The 14,969-nt window shown below is 42.8% G+C and overlaps 1 protein-coding gene across 4 annotated transcripts in view; it reads right to left on the bottom strand.

Annotated features, from left to right (window-relative positions):
• The window catches only part of LOC130927907 (zinc finger protein OZF-like), a 40,487-nt gene that overhangs the window by 5,180 nt on the left and 20,338 nt on the right, over positions 1 to 14,969 (bottom strand). For 2 of the 4 annotated variants that reach the window (XM_057854024.1, XM_057854023.1), the window contains exon 3: positions 1,542 to 14,909. The exons of the other annotated variants lie outside the window; for them this stretch is intronic. In XM_057854024.1, coding sequence (XP_057710007.1) covers positions 13,666 to 14,909 — 1,244 coding nt within the window. In that variant the 3' untranslated portion in view covers positions 1,542 to 13,665. Of the gene's footprint in view, positions 1 to 1,541; positions 14,910 to 14,969 lie in introns of those variants that run through there. 4 annotated transcript variants of the gene reach the window in all.

The raw sequence follows: 14,969 nt of genomic DNA, 5'->3' as shown, positions 1-14,969 counted from the left end.
AGTGGCATGGTGTGCTGTACTACCAAGCCCCTGGCCCCTCCCCTTTCTCTTTCTTTCTCCCACTTTGCGCACGGCACTCCCTCACCTGAGCCACTGCCACACCTCGCTTCAGACACGTGAGAAAGCGAGAGCGAATGCGAGCGCGAGAGAGAGAGAGGGAGGGAAAATAAAGAGCCGGCTCTCGAGGGACTCCCTCGAGGGGTGTGTCTAGGATTTTTTTCTTGGGGGGGCCAGATAGGGTCACAATTTGTAGAGGGGTGGCATATTTTACTGTAGGGGTGTAACGATACAAAAAAAGTCACGATTACCTCGGTTTTGAGGTCACAATTAGTTTCAGTAAAGTACGGGAATAACATGTTAAACCTACAGTCGATTTGGCGTCATCGCGTCGCCCCGACGCATCACGCGTGACGCGTTTACATTGACTTTCAATGGGAACCCGCGGCGCGACAAGCATGAAGCGTTGCTTTACTGAGAACGTGAACGTGGCTTTACTGAGGTGGGGTTGGGGGGGCACTTAGGGTGGCCAACCAAATTTCAGGGGTGGCAAATGCCACCCCTGGCCACCCTTGTGGCCACGCCCATGCGAGGGAGGGTGCCGGTGTTGTGCCGGCTCCCTTCGTTCACTTCAAAGAGCCGGCTCTTTGTACCGGCTCGTTCGCGACCGACATCACTACTTTGATTCTGTTTGTGAAGTTTGCTTTCTGCCACTTGTTTATTAATGACCTCTTTTGTCTTTTTTCCTTTAGCCTGGCGCAGAGCACAGAGGTAGGGACTTTAGTTAGACACCTGCAGGTAGTGATGGCAAACTGAAGCATCATGAAGCAATGAGGCTTTCCATCAAACTGGTTCGCTCCTGGGCCAAAGCATCATGAAGCTTCACTTGTTCTATTGCGCCTTCATGTGGAAAATAAATGTCATGACAGACAGTGATTAAAATGATACCATGGATTTGATGGGGCAGCGAGTTGGGATGTGAATGAACTTGTCTGTGTTACTTGAAAGTAGAGCCTAGATCGGGCCTAAGAAATCCAGCCCGACCCGACCTGGCCGCGTGTATTAAAGCCGACCCGGCCCGAGCAATTAACTTAACTTGCAGGCCCGAGCCCGAAAAAACCCGAAATTGTATTTTTTATTTGTATCCCCTAGCACGAAAAAAAGCCGAAATTTTATGTTTTATTTGTGAGAACCCAGAAGGAGGAAATGCGGGGATGCAATGCGTCAGTCAGACCTGGACACAGCACTGCTTGGAAAATGGTTGCGTTTTGTGTGATCACATTTGTGACGATGCCTATATGTGTATAATAGGCATGTGCCGGTTACCGGTTTCACGTGGTGTGAAAACGTTGCGGTTTCAAAACCACTAAAGTTTTCCGTCAGACTGTAGGACGGTATTCGCTATTTTTCTTGTGTCAAAAATGCAGCCAGAAGCGGCTTGTCGCAGCAGCGCTCACCCCCTCCCGTTTGTTGCTGTGTGTGAGAGTGACGCTATCGGCTACACAGCCGGCTAACCCAAAAACAATTACTCCAAACATGAGGCGTACTGTTCTTAAATTTATTGAGCTCTCAAATCGTGGTAAGTTTAATATACAAAATGAATACATTTAAAATGTTGTACAATTAGATTTTTCCATGTGAGTAGCTTCACAGATTAGCACCATGGAAAAAGTTCGCCAAAAACAAAACACACATTTTCCTTTCAAATTCAATATACAAACTAAGTAAAAGCTTACAAAGATGAATGTTAGCTTAGGCTCAGCTGGGAGAGCAACTTCGTTGAGTGTTACAGCCGCAGAGTGAGAAAACAAGCTTGATTCGCTTGATACCGTGAAACCGCGGTATTTTTGCTCACGGTTATCGTACCGTCAAAATCTCATACCGGCACATGCCTAGTGCATAATGACAACAAATTAAAGCCTGTCTTTTGTAACAAATTCTCCCAGTTAAACAAGACTGTAAAATGCACATTCAATAAACATTTATATCTTTTATCTGTTCTATTAGGTGGATAGTTCATGCGTCATTTCCTTGGCAAAATGCAGCAACAGACATTTAATTTCTTCAAGTTGGCAGAAAACGCAATTTTTCTTCATGTTTAAATATTTTTATGATCATTATAAATGCATGCACACAACTAAATAACGCTGGATAGGTTTGGTAAATATCTTTCTGTGTGGGATATTGTGCTCTCATGGACGCACCTCTCTGACAAGGAGAGGAACAGCAGCATATACAAAAATAAACTAAAAATACTTTTAAATAACTTTCTTTATTTTATTGACTCGCATCAGAACACACAAAAGAACAACCTGCCTTAAGGAGCACTGAAACAAAATAAGAACATTTTGAGGAACACCACGAACTCCACGATGTCCTGCTTTGCACGAAGAGGTACGGCCCTCGAAACAAATGATCATAAAGATGTTTGACTAATATCATATCCATATCGAAATTCGAAAAGGAAATATCAGGATGCATAGTTGCAGACGCGCGGTGAGTCCCAGAGCCTTCATGTGCGCAAACAATGCACTCGTCAGCTGAGGCTCATGTTTGGGATTACCACAGCGCCCTTTCTCTGTTTTATACAATTTTATTTATTTTATAATACGTATTCCTTAGTTTAACATCCATATACAAATATATATTTATTTTTTAAGTTTTTTAAAAAGCGAGAGAAGAAGTCCGGCCCGACCCGACCCGACCCGTCCCGAACGGAAATGATTGACATTTTGGGCCCGACCCGAGCTCAAGATCTAGGCTCTACTTGAAAGAATGATTGCTGTATTTTAGACATTGACATATAAACAAGGAACAAGACACACCTTTCGTTACTAGCATTTCCAAAGTTTTTGGCTTTAAACGGTTTCTTTTTTAGATAGGATTTCTCCTGCTTTTGAAAATAGTCTTAAGCAAGGGACGGATGACACCGGGGTACAATACCTCAAAATAGATGAAGTGTTCTCTTGGTACCCAACTTTTTTAGAATAACGTTTACACTTCACCTTTTGAAATATCAGCAAGCAGAAAAAATACATTAAAACGAGGGATACACTGTGTTGTCACAATAATTTACAATATATATTCACACTGGTTATTATACTTTGTACCATTTTAGGAGAGCTCTGCTCAAAATGATCCCAGACAGTGGATGTTCTCTTCTTTTTCGTTGTGGACGGTGTGTCCATTGCAAAACGAATCCGATTGAATTGAGGTTTGAAGATGCGAGTTGGGTGTGTCAGTGTCACCTGTCAGCTCATTGTTGTCTCGGTGCACCATTTTATTTCGAATCACCCGCGAAACCATGTGATGGCGATGACAAGGAAGCCCGTCTCGCAAGGCTTCGGACGTAGCAACGCACGTTCCGAGGCTTCGGGCGTGACCACAAGCGTAATCAACACATGCCTCGGTGCGCGCTTTGCAGATTTTTTTTCCGGTTTACTCGGCACACGCATCGGCGCCTCGGCACAGGAGGGCAAATCACTACCTGCAGGTATACATCGTGTCTCCCACCTCACGTAGGTACTAACTCTCTGTATTAGTCCATTAGATAGAGCGGCAACACCACATATGTATTTTGGGGTACACTAGGTGCCTGCCACAGTCGTGATTTAGTTTGGGGGTTGTTTTGCGTTGTAGGTTTAGTTGGGATTTTTGGAACTGTTTATTTGGTGTTTGCTGCATAGTGCAGGGGGTTGGGTAAATGTTTGTGTGCTCTGTGTCCATTGCCTTTTTTTCTGTTAAATAAACTTTTTTATTTGCAATTTTGATCTGTCACTGCCTCCTCCTTTCACACCTGCCGTCTTATGTTACGCTCGCAGCCCCTGACCACCAGGGGTACTCGTAACAGTCAAGTAACTAATTACTTTTACATTCAGGTAACTTGAGTTACTAAAGCAATTAATTTTGGGGAGTAATTTGTTACTGTAGTTAATTACTTTTTTAAACTAAGATTAACAACACCGGCTGCATCAACAGTCGAACCGCCTCACCATGTCGTGCCACGGCAAAAGTGTGTCATATCATGACAGATGAGATTTTTCTTCACATTTTTTCTCCAAGAAGAACCATAACAAAGATCTATTTGAAATATTTGCCAGGCTAATGTCGTAGCTCTCGGCTACAATAGCTGTAATCAACTACGCATTATGCATACATCTACATAACCCAAAGTAATAATAGGACTTCTTTCTTGCAGCAATAGTACGAATTGCATCTCGTAGTCCTTCTTTTTCCTTTTATTTGGCCCTAAAACGTACTACATGACCACAACAATAATAGTCCTTCTGTTAACAGACCCATTTCAAAGAGTAGGGGGAAATTCTAATAGCTGTGTACAGAGTTGTACTAGTTTCGGTGAGAACGTGAATTGTTTTCAAAGTCATCGAATACAGAATGAGAGTGCACGTCTTCGGCATTAGTCCTTCTCCATCTGTATCCATCTACGGGCTCAGGAGAGCCATACAGGATAATATGCACAAATATGCAGCTGACACAGTCAGGTATGTTGAACGTCATTTTTATGTTGACGATGGCCTGATCAGTGTTCCCACAGACAATGAAGCTATTAGTCTGCAGCAAAGAACCCAAGCATCCCTCGGTGAGTCTAATTTGAGATTGCACAGATTCGCTTCAAATTCTGACAATGTCTTCTTGCAAGCGTTCGCACCAGAAGATCGTGCAGTCCTGAAAGACTTGGACTTAAGTGGGAAACTATGCCTGTTCAACGTAGTTTGGTATGCTGTGGGTAACCACTATGGACACCTTCACGTTCAAAGTTGTGGACAACAAAAAAGAATTCACCCGCAGAGGTGTTCTCTCTACAGTGAACAGCATCTTCGATCCTCTGGGCATCCTCGCTCCGGTCACCATTGAAGGTAAACGCTTGCTGAGAGAATTCTGTGTGGATAAATGTGATTGGGACGATCCTTTGCCAGAAGCAAAATTGAAAGAATGGGAGACATGGAGAAAATCCCTGCATGAACTGAACAAACGGCACATTCCATGTGCATACAGTCCGAACGCGCTCACCAACGCTAAACACAGTGAGTTATGCCTTTTTTCCGATGCATCCAAAAAGGCCATCGGAGTGGTGGCATATCTCAGGACCATTCAAATGGACGGTGAAGTGAATATAGGATTTGTCCTTGGAAAAGCTAAATTGGCTCCACTCTCCCAGCCTACTATCCCTCGACTAGAGTTGTGTGGTGCAGTGCTAGCAGTACAAGTCGCTGACCTCATTCAAGATGAGCTGGATTTGAAACTGGACTCAATTAAATTCTACTGCGACAGTAAAGTTGTGTTGGGATCAGGGGTCGCGTTAACCGAATATTTTCCGTCGTCGACCGGTTTTTTAAAACGGTGACGGAAAAAACTGAAGTCCGTCCGTCATTTTGACAGGTTGCAATTCACACCCCAGACCACAGGGTGGCATATTAATTAGCTATTGTCTCTCTTAATGCATGACGTCATTGGCTATTCTGTCAGAATATTGTAGCGTCACCGTGGTCTGGCGGCAGCACCGTGATTGACACATCAACGCGAGGTTCTTATTGGTGCACCCGGTGTGCCAGCGCGTCATCCAATTGGTGGACTAGATTGTTGCCTGTGTATAGACAAGTTTCCGAGGTACTTCCGGTTTACTTCCTTATGTCTTCCTTCCCCTTCCGCCTGTTTACCGTTGAAGTCAATGGCGGTGGAATCGAAGTTGGGAGGTCTTTATACAAGATCCCGGGAATGTTATTTTGATGTAGGCGGGTGGAGAACAAAGCCAAGGCCTCCATGCTTCGTACCATGTCGATTTCCAAACCATGGGTGCTCGTACTCATCATACAGGTGGGAGGGAAGGAGATGGACAAAACTGACAGTTCCTGCAGTCATGCCCTCGCTGTTATGGAAGGTAATGTGCTCTAAAAATACGAAACCTAAAATCTGGCGCATGAAACGACTTGTTGCCTTTGCTATTGATATTACGATGATTGTAATTACGAAGTTTAATCATTTTTACAACAACTAGCTTCTGCTACTGCTGCTAGCCGCCTGTTGCTAATCGTGTTTGAATGCACCGCATAAATCCAAGTGTTACAAGTTTTTATTCGTTTGTTTACAGCTGGGAAATGCTGTTATAAAAGAGAAGACAACTTGACTTGTACGTTGATGGACATATATCGAACATATATAGTTTGCGTTCCACAATGATGATGACAGCTCGACTCCCGGGAGAGGCCGAGAGAGGCAGGAATTGTGACAGACGGTGGTTCGCCGAGATCGCCGTGATCCAACTACGAAGTTGTGAACGGTAGCGTCTTTAAATATATGCTATTGGAGCTGGAATTACCGAGGACAGGAAAAAAGCACATCTAAATGCCGCTGAGGGCCTCCGTTATGTCGCTATTTGTTCACGAGGCTCCGGAGCTCTGCGGTCTGATATTACGTTCTCGTATGCTATTTTTGCAATACTTTTATAAATGTGATTTATTGACCTGTTTTAGAGTGCACCAATCGTTTTAAATAAAACAAGAAATTGAATCATGTCTAAATGTTTTATTGCGATCAATGCCTGCAATAAAAAAAAGAATGACATGCTATTTGTGTTTACATCATATGTACATAACCTTGTAGCATTTCCTTGTAACAAAACAATCCATGTCAGCCCTTCTGCAGTCGGCAAATGTAATATAACTTGTAATTTCACCACATTTTGGTCACTAATGGCCGTAGTATCAATCCATTCCTCACGTTAACACAGGCTGACCGTTGTTAATAATTTTGTCCACGAATGATCAACGAAGTGACACGAACTGCCATCCAATCTCATCTACGTGTCATCTAGGTCGTGCTGAATCAATTTTTGAAGATTCCATGGGTTTCTCTGGCTTGATTTCGTAGTTTTATCGTCGTCAATACACTGCTAATACACTGCTACTCAACCGGACCGGAAGTGCGAAGCAGACATTTTCCAAGATGGCGGCGCCGGTATTTCGCTCAGGAAACTTGTCTATAGACCCCAATCACGACGTCACAACTCCGCCCCCTGACTGGAGCAGCCATATTGTCCGTCAGCTCGTCGTGTTTACACATTACCGCTATGTACATGCCTTCTATTATGGCGTGTTTTTCTGCTCGTTAACATTAATAATCAAAATGGCGAAGGCGTGTGTGGCGGTTGGTTGCAGTAACAGAGAAGATAGACGGAGAGACTTGAAGTTCTACCGTATTCTGAGAGACCCGAAGAGGAGAGCGAGATGGACTGCTGTAATTCGACAAGAAATCTGGGCACCAAACGATCCACAGACTATGTAGTAGTCATTTTATATCTGGTAAGATGCATTTAATATATATTTAGAAGATTTTGGGCTGACAACCACAATTAAGATCATTGTGTGACGTTGGTGATTGGGGTCTATATAGTTGGCTCTTTTTCTTTGGGAGTGGAGTTGTTTTGTTGGTGTTGTTGGCGGTAAGCAGAGTAAAAAGAGGGAGTTAAATACAACTTCCGTGTCTAATTTTTCACCGCCAAGCAAGCGTTACAATATTGATTAAAAATGAATGAAAACTAAATACTATTGAATATGTCATCATTATCATTTTAAAAATTTAAGTGACTGGTAAAAATAGTTTATGACTGGATTTTTATGACCCTGTCAGTCAAAATGACAGACAACGAAAATGTCTAGCGCAACCTCTGGTTGGGATATATCCACAATCAGACCAAACGTTTTCACATCTACATCCACAACAGAGTTCGTCGCATTCTTCAGTCAACGACACCAGAACAGTGGTTCAACGTCCGCACGGAAGACAACCCAGCGGACAACGCATCCAGTCCTTGCATCCAAACTCACGCAGACAACATGGTTCACTGGGCCAGCCTTTTTGTACAAGCTCAACCATGGTCATGACAATATACAAGGAAAATATGAACTTGTAAGCCCTGAAACACACTGAGATACGTTCTGAAGTTGCTAGCTATCTGACGCTTGTTGGGAAAAAAGGTCTCTCTGCCACACGATTCCAACGTTTTTCATCCATGCGCTCATTGACCAGAGCACGTGCAAGATTGATGCACATCGTCAGGTCGTATAAACAAAATACGTCTAACGGGTGCAAAGGATGGCTCTTTTGCAAAATTCCAAGTAGCCCAGAAGAATAGTCACAGGCTGTATTTGTCATCATAAAAGCAACTCAGGAAGAACATTTCTCAAGTGACATTACCGCCCTTGAACGCACACAGTCAGTGCCGAAAAACAGTGCACTTCAAAAGCTTAACCCCACCTTAAAAGACTGTTTGATCTGCGTTGCTGGCAGATTAAAACAAGCAAACATAAACGCTACAGAAAAGTACCCAATCATACTGCCGAAGAAAAGTCATATTTCTTTACTGCTCGTGAGACAATATCATGACAAGGTGCAACACCAAGGCCGCCATTTTACTGAAGGAGCCCTGAGAGCAGCAGGCTGATAGGCGGATAACAGCTTATTGCATCAGTTATCCACAAGTGCGTCATGTGCTGCCAGTTACGTCGCAAAGTGGAAGGACAGCTGATGGCAGACCGGCCCCCAGAACGTCTGCACACTTCTCCACCTTTCACGTACGTTGGTGTAGACGTGTTTGGTTCTTGGTCGGTTATCTCCAAGTGCACAAGAGGTGGCGAAGCTCAAAGCAAACGATGGGCTATGCTTTTTTGCTGCATGAGTTCAAGGGCTGTGCATATTGAAATCATCGCCTCATTAGATACATCAAGCTGTATAATTGCATTGAGAAGATTCTTTGCGATAAGAGGACCCGCAAAGCAGATCCGTTCAGACTGTGGCACAAATTTCGTAGCAGCTGCTAAAGAACTCTGACTGAATTCCAAAAATGCAGATGCAACAGTGCAAAAATTCTTGACCGACCAAAATTGTGCTTGGGTGTTCAATCCACCTCATGCCTCACACAGAGGAGGGTCATGGGAGCGACTAATTGGACTCTCAAGACGCATCTTGAACGCCATTCTGCTCAAAAACAACATTCAACTCACACACGATGTTCTGTGGACTTTAATGATGGAAGTGACTGCTATCATAAACGCTCGACCGCTTGTTCCAGTCTCCAATGATCCCGAGTCACCTTTCATTCTCTCCCCCGCCATGATTCTTACACAAAAAGTAGGAGTTCCTGCACCCCTAGGTGAATTCACGGACAAAGACCTCTACCTCAAACGGTGGAGACAAGTCCAGTCGCTCGCAAACCAATTCTGGACTACCTTCCTACCTTGCAGACTCGGAGGAAATGGACTGAAGAAAAAAAGAGGTGCAAAAGTAGGAGACATCGTGATCCTCAAGGACTGTCAAACTGCTCGGAACGAATGGCCTGTGGCGATGGCGACAGCTGTCTTCCCAGGAAGGGATGGCAGAGTTCGAGAGGTTCAACTCAAAGTGTCATCACAAGGTTCCTCTAAGATTTTTCAAAGAGCCATTTCAGAAACTGTTCTTCTTTTGCCTGTTGATTAGTTGGGGTTAAGATGTTAATTAGTGACCTGATAAGGTCAGGCGGGGAGTGTTCTGCCTGAATTTGCCTCATGATTACAGACATTGAAAGCGACAACAAAAGAGACTGAAAGATGCGTAACGAAGAGTATCTGAGTATCTGACATTGAGGAGGAAGACTTCCATTGTTTCAGTGCACAGGAGGAAGATGAAGATGGCTAACAGTGACTTTTATGTTTTTGTTTGTTTGTTTGTTTTTTGTTTTTAAACAGCCCAGTTAGTGCTGTGTTACTGCCGTGTTGCTGCGATGTAGCTGCCGTGTTGTGCTGTGTTACTGCAATGTTCCTGGCACTGTTTGAAAAGAAAAGTTAGTTTATTAAAATTTTGAAAACTATTTTTTCTTAAATGTTTCATGTTACTATGTGGACACAAACGGCTTATAGACAGGAGAGGCTTAGGTATGTACAAAATGGTTTTTCCTTTTAAAATATACTGGGTGAGGTGTACCCCTCGAGCATGAAGATGGATCAGGGGTTAAAAAGGTGAGAAGAGTGTGGAGGAAATATGTTCCGGTACACTGTACAACCAACCAAAATATTGAGCTCTGTTGACCCACACTGTGTTTCAGCAGGGCCATGCAGAGACCGGTGGAGGGGCAGGTGCTCATAGATCAAAAGGGGCACATGAACAAGTAGTTAATACAACTTACAACAACATAACTTCAATTTTAACCAGCTTTAGATTATAATTGGCTGTCACTGTGACATACTTTAATTGGGAGGGGGCATAGAAATCAACACAGTCATCAACACTTTCTGGCTGTGACTCATTCTGCCTTTCTTCCTTCAACCTCTGCATCAAAACTTCCTTCCTCAACTTGTTAATCTGAGAACCACATCAGATGGTCACTGAGCCACCAACAGCAGTTTTCTCAAAACTATCCATACTATCCAACTTATCCATAATTGACAATTCTAGCACCTAATAATAAAGCAATGACATAAAATGTTATGAAAAAAAATAACATTGTAATTGTTTATAATTGTATTTTATACCCGACTATCCTTGCACTATACCCAACTGATGAGGTATCAAACTGCCTTTAGCAGCCTCATCCAACTCTTTTTATCCCTCAATCTCCTTTCCTTACGAGGCATGTCTACATAATGAAATATAAATTAATATTAATAATAATTACTACATTTTGAAGTGCTTAAAACCATTTATAAATTACACTTTGGGAAAAACAGTGAAAAAACATGTCTTATATGTATCTTTTTTTCCAATGGTTATTTGAATAAATATATTGAACAAGCACAAAAAAAAAATTGGGGGTGGGGGTGCGCTACTTCGCGGTTTTCACTTATCGCGGCGGGTTCTGGTCCCCATTTACCGTGAAAAACCATGGATCACTGTATTTCTGAAAAGCTTTAAGAAGCAAGATTCATTCCCACCACTCATCGGACTGGCCGTCAGCTCAAGTCCCAGCCGAAAATAACGCGCCTCAGGCGGAGGACGGGATCAATGCGGGGCGCCCCAATCAATCCGAGAGCATGCCGCTTAATTTGACTAAACAGTGTTTCTTTGATTATATTACCGTTAAATACACAAGCTTTACGCTAACGGGAGCTATTTTTTCACGTGAGATTTGGCTTGCTGTGGCAGTGTTCAACGCAAGCTGCAACAAACGGCAGTAACTTTATTATATCGCAAAATATGAAAACGATTGAAACCATTACTCACCAAATTCAATCTGCTAGCAAATGCAGGCAAGTGGGTATGCTGCGCTCTGTGTTTTGTTTTCGCAGCTTTGCAATGCAACCAAATACTCTCCAAGCACTTCATGTACATGTGAATAGTTTGTGCGCAATTGGAATAATGGAACGCAATCTGGGCCTATGATTTGTTCTCGTCAGCGACCACCGCCTCCCTTGGACAGAGCAAACAATTCAACTTCTATAGTAGAAGGACGAACAAATGATTGGATAATTGACTGATGGAGAAGGGGTTCCAGTTGTGGAGGCCCTCCCTGATCAAACAGGTGGAAAATACTGCAAACGAAAACTACAGGTGAAAACCAATATAAACCAGTAGAAAGTCAAGGGAAAACAAACATACCTGAACAAATGCATAAATTACTCCCCATCTGTAACAGTGAAACTTATAATCAGGTGCACCCAATGGTCCAGAAATTACGGTAATAGCAATTTATATATATACATATATTATTCCCACCAAAACAAAACTAATTTGTGAGCCATGTTGCAACACTGAACAATATATCCTAATTTTCCCTATTTATTTAATGATATTATTTAAAAGGGAGAGTACGATATAAATAATGCCAGTTAACTTGAGAGTTCAATCAGGTGAGGATGAGACAGTAAGGTGGATGCACATCATACAACGATTGGACAAAGCGAGGCATCAAAAGTGCCAATCCGTAACAGGATTTAAAGAGCATATGACACAAGAAAAAAAGTCTTAAATGGCATTATTATGTGAATTAGAATCATATTTTGAGACGATTTGACTATATACAACAATTTAGAAAAGCACAGATGACGAGAAATTAGTCTTTTAATCTGCCGGTTAGCCACGACTACCATTATAGGGCTTTAGCGTCCCCAACAGGTGGATGACGTCAGCGGTAGACTGGGCTCATCGGTTTTACTATTCAGCCCATTGAGGGGGAATTATTCAGAACGAGGAAAACGCGACGAAGAGAGCCGCAAAATGTCATTGTTTCAGTCTCTCTACTCCAATATTTTTACAGGATATTCTTTTTATCCAAGTATTTTTCCCCAATAGCTATATAAATGGCTTGAGAAGGACCAGTCAGCCCGTCGAGGGGGAACTATTCACAACGAGGAAAACGCGACAAAGAGAGCGGCAACATGTCATTGTTTCTGTCTATTTACTTCAATATTTTTACAGGATATTCTTTTTATCCAAGTATTTTCCCCAATAGCTATATAAATGGCTTGAGAAGGACCAGTCAGCCCGTCGAGGGGGAACTATTCACAACGAGGAAAACGCGACGAAGAGAGCGGCAAAATGTCATTGTTTCTGTCTCTTTACTTCAATATTTTTACAGGATATTCTTTTTATCCAAGTATTTTCCCCAATTGCTAAATAAATGGCATGTTCATGACAAATAACAGTATTGTGCTGGATGGAATATGAAATAATAAAAATGCATTTATTCAGGACGACATGGCAAAATTACTCCATAATGGTCAAAAATGTCGACTTCACCTTTACTGTCGCACCTCCCGAACGATATTTTATGACACCTAAATCGGACATATGTCATTTCCCTTCCCCGGCTTCGGAGAATGTAAACAAACCAGAAGCCGTGACAGCTAGCCGACATGCTAACCCAAACAGAGTGATGTTTCAAAGTCTTCGAAGTGGAAAATCACACATAACTATCATGGATTATTTGACATGACGACCCGGTTGTCAATTGTCTTAGTGGATCGGCAAACCGCCCGGCGGAGCGCAATTTACAGTTCGTTCCCTGGAGGAGGGTGGCTGGATTTGTTGTGCAGCTAACGTGGTGCTGCTAATGACCATTAGGAGAGCTTTTTACATGCCTATCAATGATCAAACGTAAGTAGTCCTTCATTTAAAGGAAGTTTGTAGTGTTTACTTTGTAATCGCTGTATTCGTTTTTGACATAATACAAAACAAGATGTTTACTCACTTCCTCATAAGTCCAACGGTCCCACAGTAAATATCCACGGTGAATGGGAACCTTTTGAAACTCCAAAAAGGCGCATACGCCTCTCCCTCATACAGAATGATTTTTCTGCAGCCGTTTGGCTGGCGTGATGCGAAAAATAAACGTATTAATCCGCAAAATCAGCTGAATCCTTCGTCCTCATACACAACAGTACACTGTAGCGTGAAGAGGACGTCTTCTACCGTACACGTCACAGCGCCCTCCTCCTCAATGCAAGACCGAAGCCGGAAGTCACTCATTTTCATGGCGCGGGATTCAAAAAACTAAATAAAAATAGCGATCGCTTCCACACACATCCAAGCGGCCCATATCATTCAGGGGCATAAAATACCGCGTGTATTATGAAATAAACATGCTTTTTCGTGTCACAGGCACTTTAAGGGAGCTCTACGGAATACAATCGTCCTGCGTGCAAAATCTGATAAAACCACGATGGATGACAGGCAAAACAATCATTGGCCACTGCTTTTCACACCATCACACACGTGTCTCTTAATCTGATCCTTCCGAGCGAATCTTTGACCACAAACTGAGCAGGAGAAAGGTTTTTCGCCAGTGTGGATTCTTGTGTGTGTTTTTAAGCTGCTCTTGTGATTGAATCTTTGACCACAAAAAGAGCAGAAAAATTGTTTTTCGCCAGTGTGGTTTCTTGTGTGTCGATTTAAATGGCTCTTCTGACTGAATCTTTGACCACAAACTGCACAGGAAAAAGGTTTTTCGCCAGTGTGGGTTCTTATGTGGACCGTCACAGCTGCCTTTACAGTGAATCTTTGACCACAAACTGAGCAGGAAAATGGTTTTTCGCCACTGTGGGTTCTTGTGTGTCGTTTTAAGTGAGGCCTCTGAGCGAATCTTTGATTACAAACTGAGCAGGAAAAAGGTCTTTTACCAGTGTGGGTTCTTGTGTGTATTTCTAAAGTGTACTTGTGACTGAAACTTTTACCACAAACTGAGCAGGAAAGAGGTTTTTCGCCAGTGTGGGTTCTTGTGTGTATTTCTAAAGTGTTCTTGTGACTGAAACTTTTACCACAAACAGAGCATGAAAAAGGTTTTTCACCAGTGTGGGTTCTTGTGTGTTCTTTTAAATGGCTCTTCTGACTGAATCTTTTACCACAAACTGCACAGGAAAAAGGTTTTTCACCAGTGTGGCTTCTGGTGTGTTGTTTTAAGGTTGTTTTTTGAGCGAATCCTTGACCACAAACCGAGCAGACAAATGGTTTTTCACCAGTGTGGCTCCTCATATTCGTCCGAAAACTTTGCTTCATAGCAAAGGTATTCCCACACCGAGAGCATTTGCAGAGTTTGTCATCACAGTGAGATTTCTTTTGACAATCGTCATTGTAAGGTGAGTTTGACGTGGTGCCCTTTGTGTCTGAGGGAGCGATGAAAATGTCTGCTTGCTTTCCTTCTGTTGTAATGCTAATGCTGCTGCCGCTTGGAGGCTGCGCCCCAGTGCCTGCCTCTCTCGGACCATCTTCACTCTTCATGGGCTCACCAGTCGACCTGGCGACACCTTCCTCCTTTTTAAAATATGGCAGCTCCTCCTCCTCCTTTTTAATTGGAAATTGCTCTTCGCTCTCCTTCTGTTGACAGGGCTCTGGCTCCTCCTCCTCTTTGATTTGGGGAAGGTCAACATCCTCTTTAACGGCAGGAGATTCAGGCTCCTGCCGCTCAGCACCATGATATTTCCTAAAACCTGCAAGACACATGAAAAGCATTGATATATTTTATAGACAACTACCACATCTTTCCTTTG

The sequence above is a fragment of the Corythoichthys intestinalis genome, chromosome 13 (assembly GCF_030265065.1).
Source record: "Corythoichthys intestinalis isolate RoL2023-P3 chromosome 13, ASM3026506v1, whole genome shotgun sequence".
Classification (NCBI taxonomy): domain Eukaryota; kingdom Metazoa; phylum Chordata; class Actinopteri; order Syngnathiformes; family Syngnathidae; genus Corythoichthys; species Corythoichthys intestinalis.
The sequence above is the reverse complement of the archived record's forward strand: the minus strand, read 5'-3'. Positions and strand labels throughout refer to the sequence as shown.